The 11955-nt window shown below is 52.6% G+C and overlaps 4 protein-coding genes across 4 annotated transcripts; 3 read left to right on the top strand and 1 right to left on the bottom strand.

Annotated features, from left to right (window-relative positions):
• Positions 1 to 667: 667 nt before the first annotated feature.
• GLOTRDRAFT_139036 (P-loop containing nucleoside triphosphate hydrolase protein) lies at positions 668 to 5978 on the top strand. Its single transcript, XM_007868566.1, has 19 exons — positions 668 to 990; positions 1044 to 1459; positions 1515 to 1698; positions 1752 to 1966; positions 2026 to 3366; positions 3421 to 3493; positions 3547 to 3674; positions 3731 to 3759; positions 3815 to 3888; positions 3943 to 4025; positions 4080 to 4120; positions 4174 to 4482; positions 4533 to 4831; positions 4892 to 4940; positions 4998 to 5072; positions 5125 to 5258; positions 5314 to 5369; positions 5428 to 5611; positions 5666 to 5978. The coding sequence occupies exons 1-19, from the start codon at positions 776 to 778 to the stop codon at positions 5775 to 5777; spliced, it is 4017 nt and encodes a 1338-aa protein (XP_007866757.1). The 5' UTR covers positions 668 to 775; the 3' UTR covers positions 5778 to 5978.
• A 189-nt stretch (positions 5979 to 6167) lies between these two features.
• GLOTRDRAFT_76962 (VAMP-associated protein) lies at positions 6168 to 7874 on the top strand (the record flags this gene model as incomplete). The annotated part of the gene is made up of 6 exons (XM_007868565.1): positions 6168 to 6210; positions 6259 to 6350; positions 6407 to 6467; positions 6524 to 6639; positions 6696 to 6839; positions 6888 to 7874. The coding sequence occupies 6 exons, from the start codon at positions 6168 to 6170 to the stop codon at positions 7431 to 7433; spliced, it is 1002 nt and encodes a 333-aa protein (XP_007866756.1). The 3' UTR covers positions 7434 to 7874.
• Positions 7860 to 9188, bottom strand: GLOTRDRAFT_139034 (uncharacterized protein; the record flags this gene model as incomplete). Its single annotated transcript, XM_007868564.1, has 8 exons — positions 7860 to 7948; positions 8004 to 8307; positions 8360 to 8416; positions 8467 to 8623; positions 8680 to 8777; positions 8830 to 8853; positions 8906 to 8978; positions 9028 to 9188. The coding sequence occupies 8 exons, from the start codon at positions 9186 to 9188 to the stop codon at positions 7860 to 7862; spliced, it is 963 nt and encodes a 320-aa protein (XP_007866755.1).
• Positions 9189 to 9736: 548 nt separating this feature from the next.
• Positions 9737 to 11054, top strand: GLOTRDRAFT_139033 (MRP-L47-domain-containing protein). The gene is made up of 2 exons (XM_007868563.1): positions 9737 to 10145; positions 10217 to 11054. Exons 1-2 carry the CDS (start codon positions 9749 to 9751, stop codon positions 10906 to 10908), a joined length of 1089 nt encoding a protein of 362 aa, XP_007866754.1. The 5' UTR covers positions 9737 to 9748; the 3' UTR covers positions 10909 to 11054.
• The last annotated feature ends 901 nt before the right edge of the window (positions 11055 to 11955 follow it).

Raw genomic sequence — 11955 nt, 5'->3', positions numbered from 1 at the left:
CGCTCATTTTCTCAGTGCGCTGAAGCCTTTCGGGGTCCCTGCCGAACGGCGATCGGACTTGGGATCTCAGCACGAACGAGAAAACGAGAAACAGCTCCTCGAGCTGTTTCTCTCGTTTCTCTGGGGCGGACTTTCAATTGCCATGCGCTGTACTGATGTACCAGACTCTCGGTTGCTTATGTCTTGCCTAATACGATATATTTTGGCTTGTTGTGACGCGCTGTTGGACTAAGTTGTGTTCTGGCACCCTTGCAACTACTGAGCTAGGGCAGGGCCAGTATAGTGACCCTGCTGATACTGCCACATACCGTCCCAATCCGCCATAGAATTCAGCACGTGGGATGAGCACGAGCTATCTGACAGCTGTGGTGTCTAGCATGCGACGAGAAATCCGCCAGAAAATGCACGCTCAATAACTTCGGGTTTCTCCGTGTCGCCGCGTCGGCAGGAGGGGTGCCAGTGCGCCCGAGAAAATGAAAACGAGAAACGATATTGAGTTGGGCTACTCGTAAGTAGTGAAGGCACCGCGATCTACCGCGATCTGCCAAGGGCGACGCGTCGGAAAGACGGCTTGTATGGGATTGCGTAATTGGGATTACAAGCTCCGCGGATTGGGAGGCCGGGGCCCGTCCTCATATACCTCGTTCAGTGTCTCAGGCCTTTACTGCACTCCATCTTTCGCTCCCTTCCTTTATACTTATTTCCCGCTCGACATCTGCTGAGGCGGCAGCAACCACACTAGACTCGCTGGGCATCCCAACTACAGCTGCCAGCAATGTCTACCTCTGCTGAGAGCGTCAACCTGAAGTCGCAGCAGAAAAAGGCCAAGGACGGCTTATTCTCAAGGAAGAACAAGGAGGAGCAGAAGACCAGCGAGAAGGTGCAGGGGCAGGTCAATGAGAAGCAGACAAGCGAGGGCACCGTCATTCTCGACGATGGGCGGCCAAGGGTGGAGGAAATCCGTCCTGTCGGATTCGCGTCGCTTTTCAGGCGAGTATCTACAGATACTTCACCGAGTGTCAGTCTTTGTAACCCCCAGACAGGTTCTCGACGAGACTTGAGCTTTTCCTCGACTTCATTGGTTTAATCGCAGCCGCCGCGGCCGGCGCTGCGCAACCCCTCATGAGTTTGCTCTTCGGGCGTTTGACGCAAGATTTTGTTGCTTTCGGAATAACTTCTGAAGCTGCAGCGGCAGGTGATCCAGCTGCCCAGGCAGCTCTGCCCGCTGCCGCTTCGAATTTTAGGCATTCTGCTGCTCAAAATGCGCTCTACCTCACGCTTATCGGCGTCGGCATGTTTGTTTGCACCTACCTTTACATGCTGATATGGGTATGGACCGGCGAGGTCAACGCCAAGCGCGTTCGCGAAAGATACTTGCAAGCGGTTTTGAGACAGGATATTGCGTATTTCGATAATGTCGGCGCTGGAGAGGTCGCTACTCGCATCCAGACTGACACGCGTGAGTCGACTAGTCTCAAGTGATTTTTCTTTTGAGCTGACCCTTGGTCATCTAGACTTGGTCCAACAAGGCATCTCAGAGAAGGTTGCTCTCGTAGTGAACTTCTTCGCTGCATTCGTCACTGGTTTCGTGCTTGCGTATATCCGATCATGGCGTCTGGCCCTTGCTTTGTCCTCCATCTTGCCTTGTATTGCTGTGACCGGGGGTGTTATGAACAAGTTCATCTCCACCTACATGCAGTATGTCGGTTCTATGCTCTCCGTCGAAACACCATCTGATCAGGACTTTGTAGGCTCTCCCTCAAGTACGTCGCTGAGGGCGGCACTCTCGCTGAAGAGGTCATTTCAACTGTCCGCACTGCACAAGCCTTCGGCACGCAGAGAATCCTTGCGGACCTGTACGACAAGTACATTCTGGACTCTCGAAAAGTTGACTTGAAAGCTGCGCAGTGGCATGGGTGCGGTCTTGCTGTGTTTTTCTTTGTAATTTATTCTGCGTATGCACTGGGTGAGTTCGGCTCATGCTTCAATATCGCCAGTACGGGACGCTGATGATTCCCTCGTTAGCTTTCAACTTTGGTACTACCCTCATCAACGAAGGACATGCTCAACCCGGGACTGTTGTCAACGTTATCCTCGCTATCCTAATCGGTTCATTCTCCTTGGCTCTTCTTGCCCCCGAGATGCAGGCGATCACACACGGACGCGGTGCCGCGGCCAAGCTCTATGCTACTATTGATCGTGTCCCTTCTATCGATTCTGCTAGCCCTGCTGGTCTGAAGCCCGAGAATGTGACAGGCCACATCAGCTTCGAGCACGTCAAATTCAACTACCCCTCTCGACCTAATGTGCCCATTGTCAAGGACCTCACGATCGAGTTCCCTGCTGGGAAGACCTGTGCGCTTGTAGGCGCATCCGGTTCTGGCAAGTCCACGATCGTCAGCATGATCGAGCGGTTCTACGACCCTATTGAAGGTGTTGTCAGATTAGATGGCACTGACCTTCGGGAGCTCAACCTGAAGTGGTTGCGAAGCCAGATCGGTCTTGTCAGTCAGGAGCCGACGCTGTTTGCCACCACTATCAAAGGCAACGTCGCGCACGGCCTCATCAATACTCCTTTTGAGCACGCTTCGGAGGAGGAGAAGATGAAGCTGATTACTGAGGCGTGTATTAAGGCCAATGCTCACGGCTTCATCACCAAGATGCCGATGGGTTACGACACCATGGTCGGTGAGCGCGGTTTCTTGATGAGTGGTGGACAGAAGCAGCGTATCGCCATTGCCCGTGCTATCGTCAGTGACCCCAAGATTCTGTTGCTGGACGAGGCTACCTCCGCGCTGGACACCCAGAGTGAGGGTATTGTGCAGGACGCTTTGGACAAGGCCGCCCAGGGCAGGACGACTATCACCATCGCTCACCGGCTGTCTACCATCAAGAATGCTGACCGCATCTTTGTCATGGGCGAGGGTCTCGTGCTTGAGCAGGGCACACACGAGGAGCTCCTGCGCGATGAGAACGGGCCCTACTCGAAACTCGTGGCGGCTCAGAGGCTTCGGGAGCGCAAGGAAGAAGATGCGAAGGGTGACGTTGAGAGCGACACTGACTCTACGGACGTTGGCACTCAGCAAGAGCACCATCACGAGGATATGGAGAAACAAGCCGCCGCCGAAGTCCCCCTTGGAAGGAGCAACACGAACCACAGTCTGGCTAGCGAGATCATCAAGCAGAAGCAGGCGCAGGCGGAGAAGAGCCGGGACAAAAGGCAGACAGGCGAGGAGGACTACTCGCTCGTGTACCTTTTCCGGCGCATGGGTATCATCAACCGGGAGGGTTGGTGGCGGTATGCCGTCGGTTCCATCTTCGCTATCTTGTCCGGCGGTGTCTATCCCGCGTTCGGTGTTGTCTTTGGTGCGTGTGTCTTTTAGACATGCTTTCACTCGTATTTCTGACGTTGTGCCGTAGCCAAGGGTATCAACGGATTCTCTATGCAGGACCCCCATGCGCGACGCGTACAGGGTGACCATTCCGCTTTATAGTGAGTGATGAAACCCACTATACGCATGCTCGGCTCTTAACGCTTTCGCGCAGCTTCTTCATCATTGCTTTGGGCTCTACGTTAAGCATTGGCATGCAGAATTACCTCTTCGCCTCGTCCGCTGCTACCCTTACTGCTAGACTTCGCAGCCTTGGGTTTAAGGCAGTTCTGCGACAGGATAGTAAGTAGAGGTATTGTTCATTCTGATTATGCACGATACTAATGCTCGTGTGATAGTTGCTTTCTTCGATAAGGATGAGAATAGTGTGAGTAGCTCTATGGCTAGATGGGGTCGTTATACTGATACGTTCAAACGAATAGACCGGTAGTCTCACATCAGGGCTAAGTGATAACCCTCAGAAGGTCAATGGTCTGGCTGGTATTACTCTCGGGGCGTGAGTCGAGTGCAGTCCGGCGCTAAATCCAGGTCTGACTGTCGTGTGCCCTAGTATTGTCCAGAGTATTTCTACATTGGTTTCGGGTATGATCCTCGGTCTCGTCTTCGGGTGGAAATTGGCTCTTGTTGGCATCGGTGAGTCCCTAGGCAGATCTGGTTGCCAAAGAACAGTAACAGACCTCCTATTAGCCTGCACTCCGGCTTTGGTTTCTACGGGTTACATTCGTCTGGTGAGAATTTACTATGCGACGTCTCTTGTTGCAGAAGCTGAGTAATTGTGTAGCGCGTCGTCGTCTTGAAGGACCAGAAGAACAAGAAGGCACACGAAGGTTCCGCGCAACTTGCTTGCGAGGCGGCTGGCGCCATTCGGACTGTGGCCTCTCTCACCCGTGAGGAGGACTGCCTGCGTCTGTACAGCGAGAGTCTGGAAGAGCCCTTGCGCAAGTCAAACCGCACTGCTATCTACAGCAATGCGCTGTACTCCCTCTCTCAGGCTATAGTTTTCTTCGTCATTTCCCTCGTTTTCTGGTACGGGTCGCGGTTGGTGGCTAGTCAAGAATACTCGGTCTTCAAATTCTTTGTCTGTCTCATGGTAAGCATGGTTATGATCTATCATGAATTTCGAGCTAACGCAGACCACAGAGTACAACATTCGGTGCCATCCAAGCCGGGAACGTGTTCTCCTTCGTGCCGGATATCTCCTCAGCGAAGGGCGCGGGATCCGATATCATCCGACTGCTGGATTCTACGCCCGAAATAGACGCGGAATCCAAGGAAGGGGACATCCTCGACCACGTTGAAGGTCGCATTGAGTTCAAGGGCATTCACTTCCGTTATCCAACCCGGCCTGGTGTCCGTGTCCTTCGCGATCTCAACCTCACCATCCAGCCAGGCTCGTATGTTGCACTGGTCGGCGCTAGCGGCTCCGGAAAGAGTACCACGTAAGCTGGTCCTCATTAATCTACAGATCAAAATTGGCTGATACATCTGCGTGTGATTAGTATCCAACTTATTGAGCGCTTCTACGACCCGTTAGCTGGCAAAGTCTTGGTAAGTGCAGACCCCGTCATGCTACATTTAACATGCATCAATCTATTATACTCGCAGCTTGATGGCCACAATATCGCCGATCTGAACGTGCAGGAGTACCGGAAGCACATTGCCTTGGTGTCTCAGGAGCCAGTATGTCTTCACTTTTTTTCAGCCAGCTATACAAGGACCAACGGCATTACAGACTCTATATGCGGGCACTGTTCGTTTCAATATCCTTCTCGGTGCTACCAAGCCGGAGTCGGAAGTCACGCAAGAGGAAATCGAGAACGCTTGCCGCTCAGCGAATATCCTGGAATTCATCCAGTCTCTACCCAAGTAAGTGCTGCCCGTGATTCGCCTGGCTGTTCAGCTTACTTACGTCAACCTCTAGTGGCTTCGATACGGAAGTCGGCGGCAAAGGCTCTCAGCTATCTGGGGGCCAGAAGCGTGAGTGCTTTGATCGATCGCTTCATCCAAAGTTCGCTCTGACCCTCGTCCGATACAGAACGTATCGCTATTGCCCGGGCCTTGCTTCGGAATCCGAAAGTCCTTCTTTTGGATGAGGCTACTTCCGCTCTGGATTCCAATTCGGAGAAGGTTGTACAACAGGCTCTCGATCAGGCAGCGAAGGGTCGGACAACGATTGCTATCGCTCACCGACTTTCAACCATCCAGAACGCTGACTGCATGTAAGTGGATGCTTTCTTGGAATGCGGTTCATGTGTCTGACAAGTTCAACATAGATACTTCATCAAAGACGGACGGGTAGCGGAAGCCGGTACCCACGACGAACTGCTATCAATGAAGGGTGACTACTACGAATACGTACAATTACAAGCACTGAGCAAGAAGTGAGGATCTACAACAGACAGACTTTGGCCATGGGACTCCTAGATCACGATCTCGCTACCACTGTATCACGACTCATACCACGCCGCTTTTCTTTATATTAATATCTACTGGTACAACGCTTTCGTTTTCGCTACTTCGCATTAGGGAATACTGTTATTTTCAGACTGTCGTCGTCGTAATTTTGCTATTGATGCATGCATGGAACATGAGGCCTTGAGGTGGTGGACCGAGGCGAATACAGACGCGTTTAGGTTGTAGCTCGCCTCGCATGCGCAGCGCCTGCGAATCTCACCGCCTGGCACGCGGCTGACGCAATGGACTCCGCCTGAAAAGCGCCGCGCGTGTAGCCAACGAACTACCACATCGTCGCGTCCGCTCTCCCTGTCTCGCAGTATGTCGGTCTCGCTCAGTCCCAGCAACACTCTAGGGTTCAATAGTGCGTAAGATTTGCTAAGAGCATAGTGACGTGGCTCACTAGCAATAGGACCTTTGACGGAACCGCGAAAGCAAACACTGAGTATATCGAATCACAATGCCCAACCTGTCGCATTCAAGGTCAAGACGACCGCCCCGAAGGTAGCTTTGGATCCAACTGATATGGCTATTAGTAATGAACTTGGGGCTTGCTTTAGTTGTACTGTGTGCGGCCGAACTCGGGAAGAATAGAGCCTGGCGAGAGTGTTGACGTTTCAGGTATGATTGCCCTGTGTAGCTGGGGTGTACTTACTGACTGTATGCCGTCGTAACAGTAATGCTTCAGGCAATGAAGGAGGAGCCGCCCCTGTCTGCGAAATGCAAGGACAAGTTCTTGATCCAAAGTACCATCATTACCCCGGACAAGGAGACTATGGCTCTCCAAGACATTGTACGTCCCTCCCATTTTCTCCGTTGCAACAGCTCGCATATATATACCTCACCTAGTGGAACTCTACAAGCGACAGCGAGCAAAACAAAATCCATCAGCACAAGATTCGAGTCGTCTACTTGCCGCCAGAAGGTCAAGTGGTTGAGGAGGAGGACGAGGGCCACGCGGGCATGAGCTCGATGATGAGTGTGCCGGACACGGTAATTGCTCGTTCCTTCCCAAACTATCCAGCGCTCATGGCCCCTTAGCGATACGAAACCGTGCGTCAGCACCCTGCGACGAATGGCCATGCGGTAGAGCCGATTGTTGAATACACTGAAGCTCCTGTTGAGCAGCCCCCTGCACCCCCAGCACCAGAGCCCCATCCAGACGATGATCTCTACCAGTCCGAACCTTCTGCACCAGCACCGCGGGAACCTTCCCCCGTACCTCCCTCACCCGTGCAAACGCAGCCCGTCATTGTCTCCACGCCCGATCCGAATGCAGAGCTCCTTGCCAAGTATAACGAAGCACAAGCCGAGATTAATCGGCTACGTGCACTGCTGGCTGCTATGCCTGAACCTAGTTCGCTCCCCACCACCACCAGCAATGGTGACTCGGTAGCTCCTACAGAACTGCGGAAGCGCGGTCGGGCGTTATCGGATGCGACGAGCACCATGGCTGGGTCACTGGGTCCCGAGACAGAGATCGGTACATTGGTGGACGAGAACGTGCCTCCCCCAGAAGGTGTGCCATTACAAGTGGTCATCATCATCGCGCTCGGTGTCTTCATCACCACCTATCTATTCTTCTGAGGTCCTTATCGTATCCCATGACTTCGCGGACATATATCCTCGTGCCGTGCTAGTCTCCTCTATTCTTCTTTCCGTAGTTGCATAGTTGGTTGCGTAATTATATCACTATACATTTCAGCAGTCTTCCTCGTTCTTGCGGGCGCCGTGCGTTGTTTATGCGGTCTTTTCACCGTTACCTTTCTGTATATATGTAACACTTCCTGCCATCCGCCACACGCGTCTACATCCCATAGATGGGTAACTTTGTGTCCTTGCTCCGATATTATATTCTCTGCTTTTTGCGTGGTGCTCTTTCTCGGCTTGCTTTCGGTGTGTGGAATCATGACATATATCCTTGGTGGATGGAGGATGGAGGATGGTGGAGTACTGCCTGTGACTATCCACACCGATGACCTCTTACGCATAGGGCTGTCTCCTTAAATATATTTATATCATCTCCGTAGATGATTCTAGTAGCTGCGCTTCGAGAGCCAAGGCTAGGAGCTCGTGCACCCGCTCCGTAGGGTGGCCAGTATCTGTGACCAGTCCCGGTGAGTACTGATTCGCCTCGCACTGACTGCAGGTACGCACTGTACCAGAAATAACTGTCGTCGTCGCATTGGCAATACCCAGTGATGTTTGTGAACCCGTACGCGGAGTAGTTGTCGAGGATGTTAGTGAACACCTGGTGCGCGTCGAATATAAGGATGGTCGAGCCTGGGTTCGCCTCGGCGAAGGACTGCGCGTGCTGTCGCAGGACGATGTTATAGGCGAGGATATGCTGCTTGAGGGTCTGCGATGAATTAGAGGAGACTGGCAGATGTGAAGGGGAGCGGTCGGTTGGAGGCACGGTGAAGAAGACATGCGTGGAGGAGAGGACGGCATGCGCTTGTTGCTGAGGTCGCGTTATGAGGGGCAAGGACAGCGAGGGACGGTGGGGTGCTTACCACCGCTCTGAAATAGGAGGACATCTCTTCTTCCCAGAAGGCATTGAAGTCTGTTATCTGTGGTGCTAATGTGTCAGGGGGGGCTAGAATGGACAGATTAGTCTCACGGTAGCGTTGTTCAGTGTGTCGCCAGTATCATTGATCCCTATCCACCATGCTGTCATGGTCTCGTTCGGCGGGTGCGGCAGGACATCAGCGGCATAGGTTACATATTGGGCAACCTGAGTGGTAAGTTGGACGGAGAAGTTGTGGTGCGGAGGCAATCTAAAGATGCAGGTAATCACATTTTGGATTTACTGTATATTCGAGAGGGGACGTACAGATTTGGGTCGATGTCTGCCCCTGCAAATGCGAAGTCCCATAGTTGACGGGGACAGCTGGAGGGAAGGCCGGAAAAGCAGCCTGTGAGGAATTCAGGCTAGGGGTAATTCAATGCGTGATTGTGGTGTAAATGATGGCATAAATGGTACCCAGTTCGCTCCATTAGACGCAGTCTGAAAAGTCAAAACTCGGTGAATTGAATGTAGAATCTAGAGAGCCCCGCACGTATCGGTATATCAGTTCATCTGAGAGAAGTTGAGACCGCGTATACGACAGATTGAATGCGTCGCCGATAAAGCTGCTTTAGCTAAGTACCTGCTCGATGTGGGATGAATTCAACAACATACCTAAAGTTTGCGAGACCTAGTGTACCCTGGACGTACGAGTATGAATCACCAAAAACGTAGACGTATTTAATCTCATTCCAGTTGAACGGGACTTTCCCTGCTGCTATGCCGACAACCAAATGGCATAACACCATCAACAAGAATCTGACGAGGTGCGCCATTGTGTGAAGACGACTCACGAGAGAGGGAGTCCGAGCACTGTGCGACCCATTAACCTTTATGCGAATATAATTGGACACGATGTACGAAGGGGATCAGATGACTGCTCATTGACAATACGCGGGCCGGGTCTGAAATATGAACGGTTGAAAAGCGGGAAGACCCCGGTGTATTGCACAATGTGGTGATCACCCTTACGAGAAGGGAATCTTCCTGAAGTCGAGCGGTTTCTGCGAAGGGGATGATGGACTGTTACACACGCGACTCTGCACGGCTACATGAGTCTCAGACTCTCAGCTCTTCGAGCCGAGGATCGTGCCGCTGAAACACAGTCGTAAAAATCTAACCTTACAGCATCAAACAGATAACCATTTTATAGCAAGAGAAACGGAGGACATCACGGATATGTTGGCCCGAGTAGGATGCCGTAGCCTGAGCATGTCTGTACGATTCGTTGATTCTGACAATCAGCGTCCGTGGTGAACATGACGAGGTTAGGGTTTCCATTTACGTCTGTGACCTAAATTGCTGTTTCATTGACGGTGCAGCTGCGTGCGCTGCCATGCTCTCCGTCTACAGGGCAGCCCGAGGCTGCTTCCCTTCGTCTGGGCCTCTCATTACCCCCTCTTCTCGGTACTTCGCCTCCGTCGTTGAGACCGTCACCACCCAGTCTGCCCCGCTACCACCTCCAGGCCCTACAACTTCCTCAGACACTGCCAACCGCTCCCTCGTCCGGTCGACCAGGAATGGGAGAAAGCTCAAGCGCGCAGGGGCACTTGTCGAAGGGAATACATCTCCGCAGGCACACCTAGTTGAGGGCGGACCTCTCCGCCCCCATCTTGGCGTCGAGGTCGACCCGAACCACGGGCTGTACGCCTTCTTCAGGAAGAAGGTCGACAAGGATGGACAAGTGCAGTACGAGAGCATCGAGGCAGCTGACATGAGCGCAGACCCCAGTGGTATGATGAATGCTACCTTATACTACTATAGTACTAGTGCTAACAATGCGTACCACGTTTGCTTTGTGCAGGGCGCTCTTGGACGGCTGCTGAATTGCGCCGGAAGAGCTTCAGAGACTTACACACGCTGTGGTACGTGCTTCTCCGGGAACGTAATCTCCTCGCTACGCAAAAGGAGGAAGCGCGGCGAATCGGGGCGGGGCATGCCATGAACCTCGCTTTCCCGCAAAAGCTGATCGCTGTGAGAAAATCCATGGCCCGCATAAAGTACGTGCTGAACGAGCGTCGGCGGGCCTACGTCTCCGCCTTGGAGCTCCAAAACCGCCTGCTAGCCAAACAAGCGGCCGAGCGTCAGAAACGCGCGGATCTCCTTGCGAGAAACGAGACGATCCGCGAGAAATGGCGGCAACATGCTGCGTTGAAGGCAGAGGAGGAGAAGATAAGAGAGGAAGAGGAGCGGGTGAGGAAGGAGGAGCAGATGGAGAATGAGAGGAAGAGGCTGGAGGCTGCCACTAAAGCAGCCGCGAGTATGTTCGGCGAGGTATCGGAGCAGGCGGCGCAGGACGTGAAGAAGAAGGACGAGAAGGACACGAAGAAGATGGATGTGAAGAGGGACGCGAAGGCGGAGGCGAAGGGGAAGGAGAAGGTGGAGGATAAGAAGGTGGAGGAACCTTTGCCGATGGAGCCTCCAGAGGATAAAGCTCTGGGCGACAGGGTGGCGGCACAGCTCTTCGGCTTTGATGAGAGGGACAGCAAACGATGAGCATCGTCGCTTTAGATCGAGGTCCGTGCGCTACTGGTACTCCCGTCGTAATTTACTGCCTTGTTGCCAAGGTTATGCATGCCTTGCTTTGCTGTGCCCCCTTCCTACGCGTGAAAGATGTCTACTGTCTCCTCGCCTTGTTCGTCCCCGAAGGATCGGCACAACTCCTTCTGTTCTGGCGATACGGAACTCTCTTGCTGTCAAAGTGGAGGAATGCACGGACTATATGCGCACCTGTATCAAAATATCTGCTCTCCCATCAGATGGATGGGAGAGTGTCAATAATTGGCCGGCGCGGGAACACTCTCGATGGTGATACTCAAACCGCAGGTCAACCCGGTGGTCTCTTGCACTTACTTACGCGGGCTGCAGATCCGCCGCAGGCATCAGGTAGTTGACTTTCGTCTTTCGACTCATCGGAATACCATCAGCTTTGATCGGGTCGTGGTTCACGAGGCTATAAATATGGACCCCTTGTTCTTGTCCTGCTTAAGACGCTGTCGTTGGCACCCCAGCCTGGAGCAGCAAAATGTCCGTCATTGATCTCTCGCCGTACCAGCAGGTACAGTTAGCCAGGTATTGTCAGGGTTGTCAGTGACTACGTTAATACTACGTTAATACCGTGGGAATGACCAACTGACTGTTGTGACGGTAATTTGGTCAGTAGTCACAGGATTTATGGTGGCTGAGGGCCTGGGCAGCTGGGTACAACTATTATTTCGTGCCTGTGGTATACTAACCAGGATTTAAGTGGACGTAGTGGGCTCTATAATGTATCTTAACGCCAATGCTAATCTTTTGCATGCAGAGCAGAGCCCATAACCCGCTTTCAACCAGTTTAGCAGGTTCATATTGGTGTAGTTGCGGCAAACGGGAAATGCCAACATCCTTGCCTGTGGCGTGCGAAACATCACACTAAATTTAATACGGCGGAACATTCCGCATTTTCCCTTGCTATTTTGAGCTCCGTTGCCCTGCTAGCGAAAGGACTGTGACTACAGTGACCACGTGGTCATACCTAGTAATTTCGGTAATAACTGAAGTCAT

Source organism: Gloeophyllum trabeum, assembly GCF_000344685.1.
Source record: "Gloeophyllum trabeum ATCC 11539 unplaced genomic scaffold GLOTRscaffold_00008, whole genome shotgun sequence".
In the NCBI taxonomy this organism is placed as follows: Eukaryota; Fungi; Basidiomycota; class Agaricomycetes; order Gloeophyllales; family Gloeophyllaceae; genus Gloeophyllum; species Gloeophyllum trabeum.
Note: the sequence above shows the minus strand (reverse complement) of the source record. Positions and strands in the feature narration are given on the sequence as shown.

What these genes read in the sequence shown, in the direction of transcription:
- GLOTRDRAFT_139036 (XM_007868566.1), top strand. Translation starts at nt 776, where the DNA reads ATGTCTACCTCTGCTGAGAGCGTCAACCTGAAGTCGCAGCAGAAAAAG. An exon ending in ATTGGCTCTTGTTGGCATCG is followed by an intron (nt 4,026 to 4,079) that starts GTGAGTCCCTAG and finishes ACCTCCTATTAG; the next exon opens with CCTGCACTCCGGCTTTGGTT. An exon ending in CTACGGGTTACATTCGTCTG is followed by an intron (nt 4,121 to 4,173) that starts GTGAGAATTTAC and finishes GTAATTGTGTAG; the next exon opens with CGCGTCGTCGTCTTGAAGGA.
- GLOTRDRAFT_139033 (XM_007868563.1), top strand. Translation starts at nt 9,749, where the DNA reads ATGCTCTCCGTCTACAGGGCAGCCCGAGGCTGCTTCCCTTCGTCTGGG. An exon ending in CATGAGCGCAGACCCCAGTG is followed by an intron (nt 10,146 to 10,216) that starts GTATGATGAATG and finishes TGCTTTGTGCAG; the next exon opens with GGCGCTCTTGGACGGCTGCT.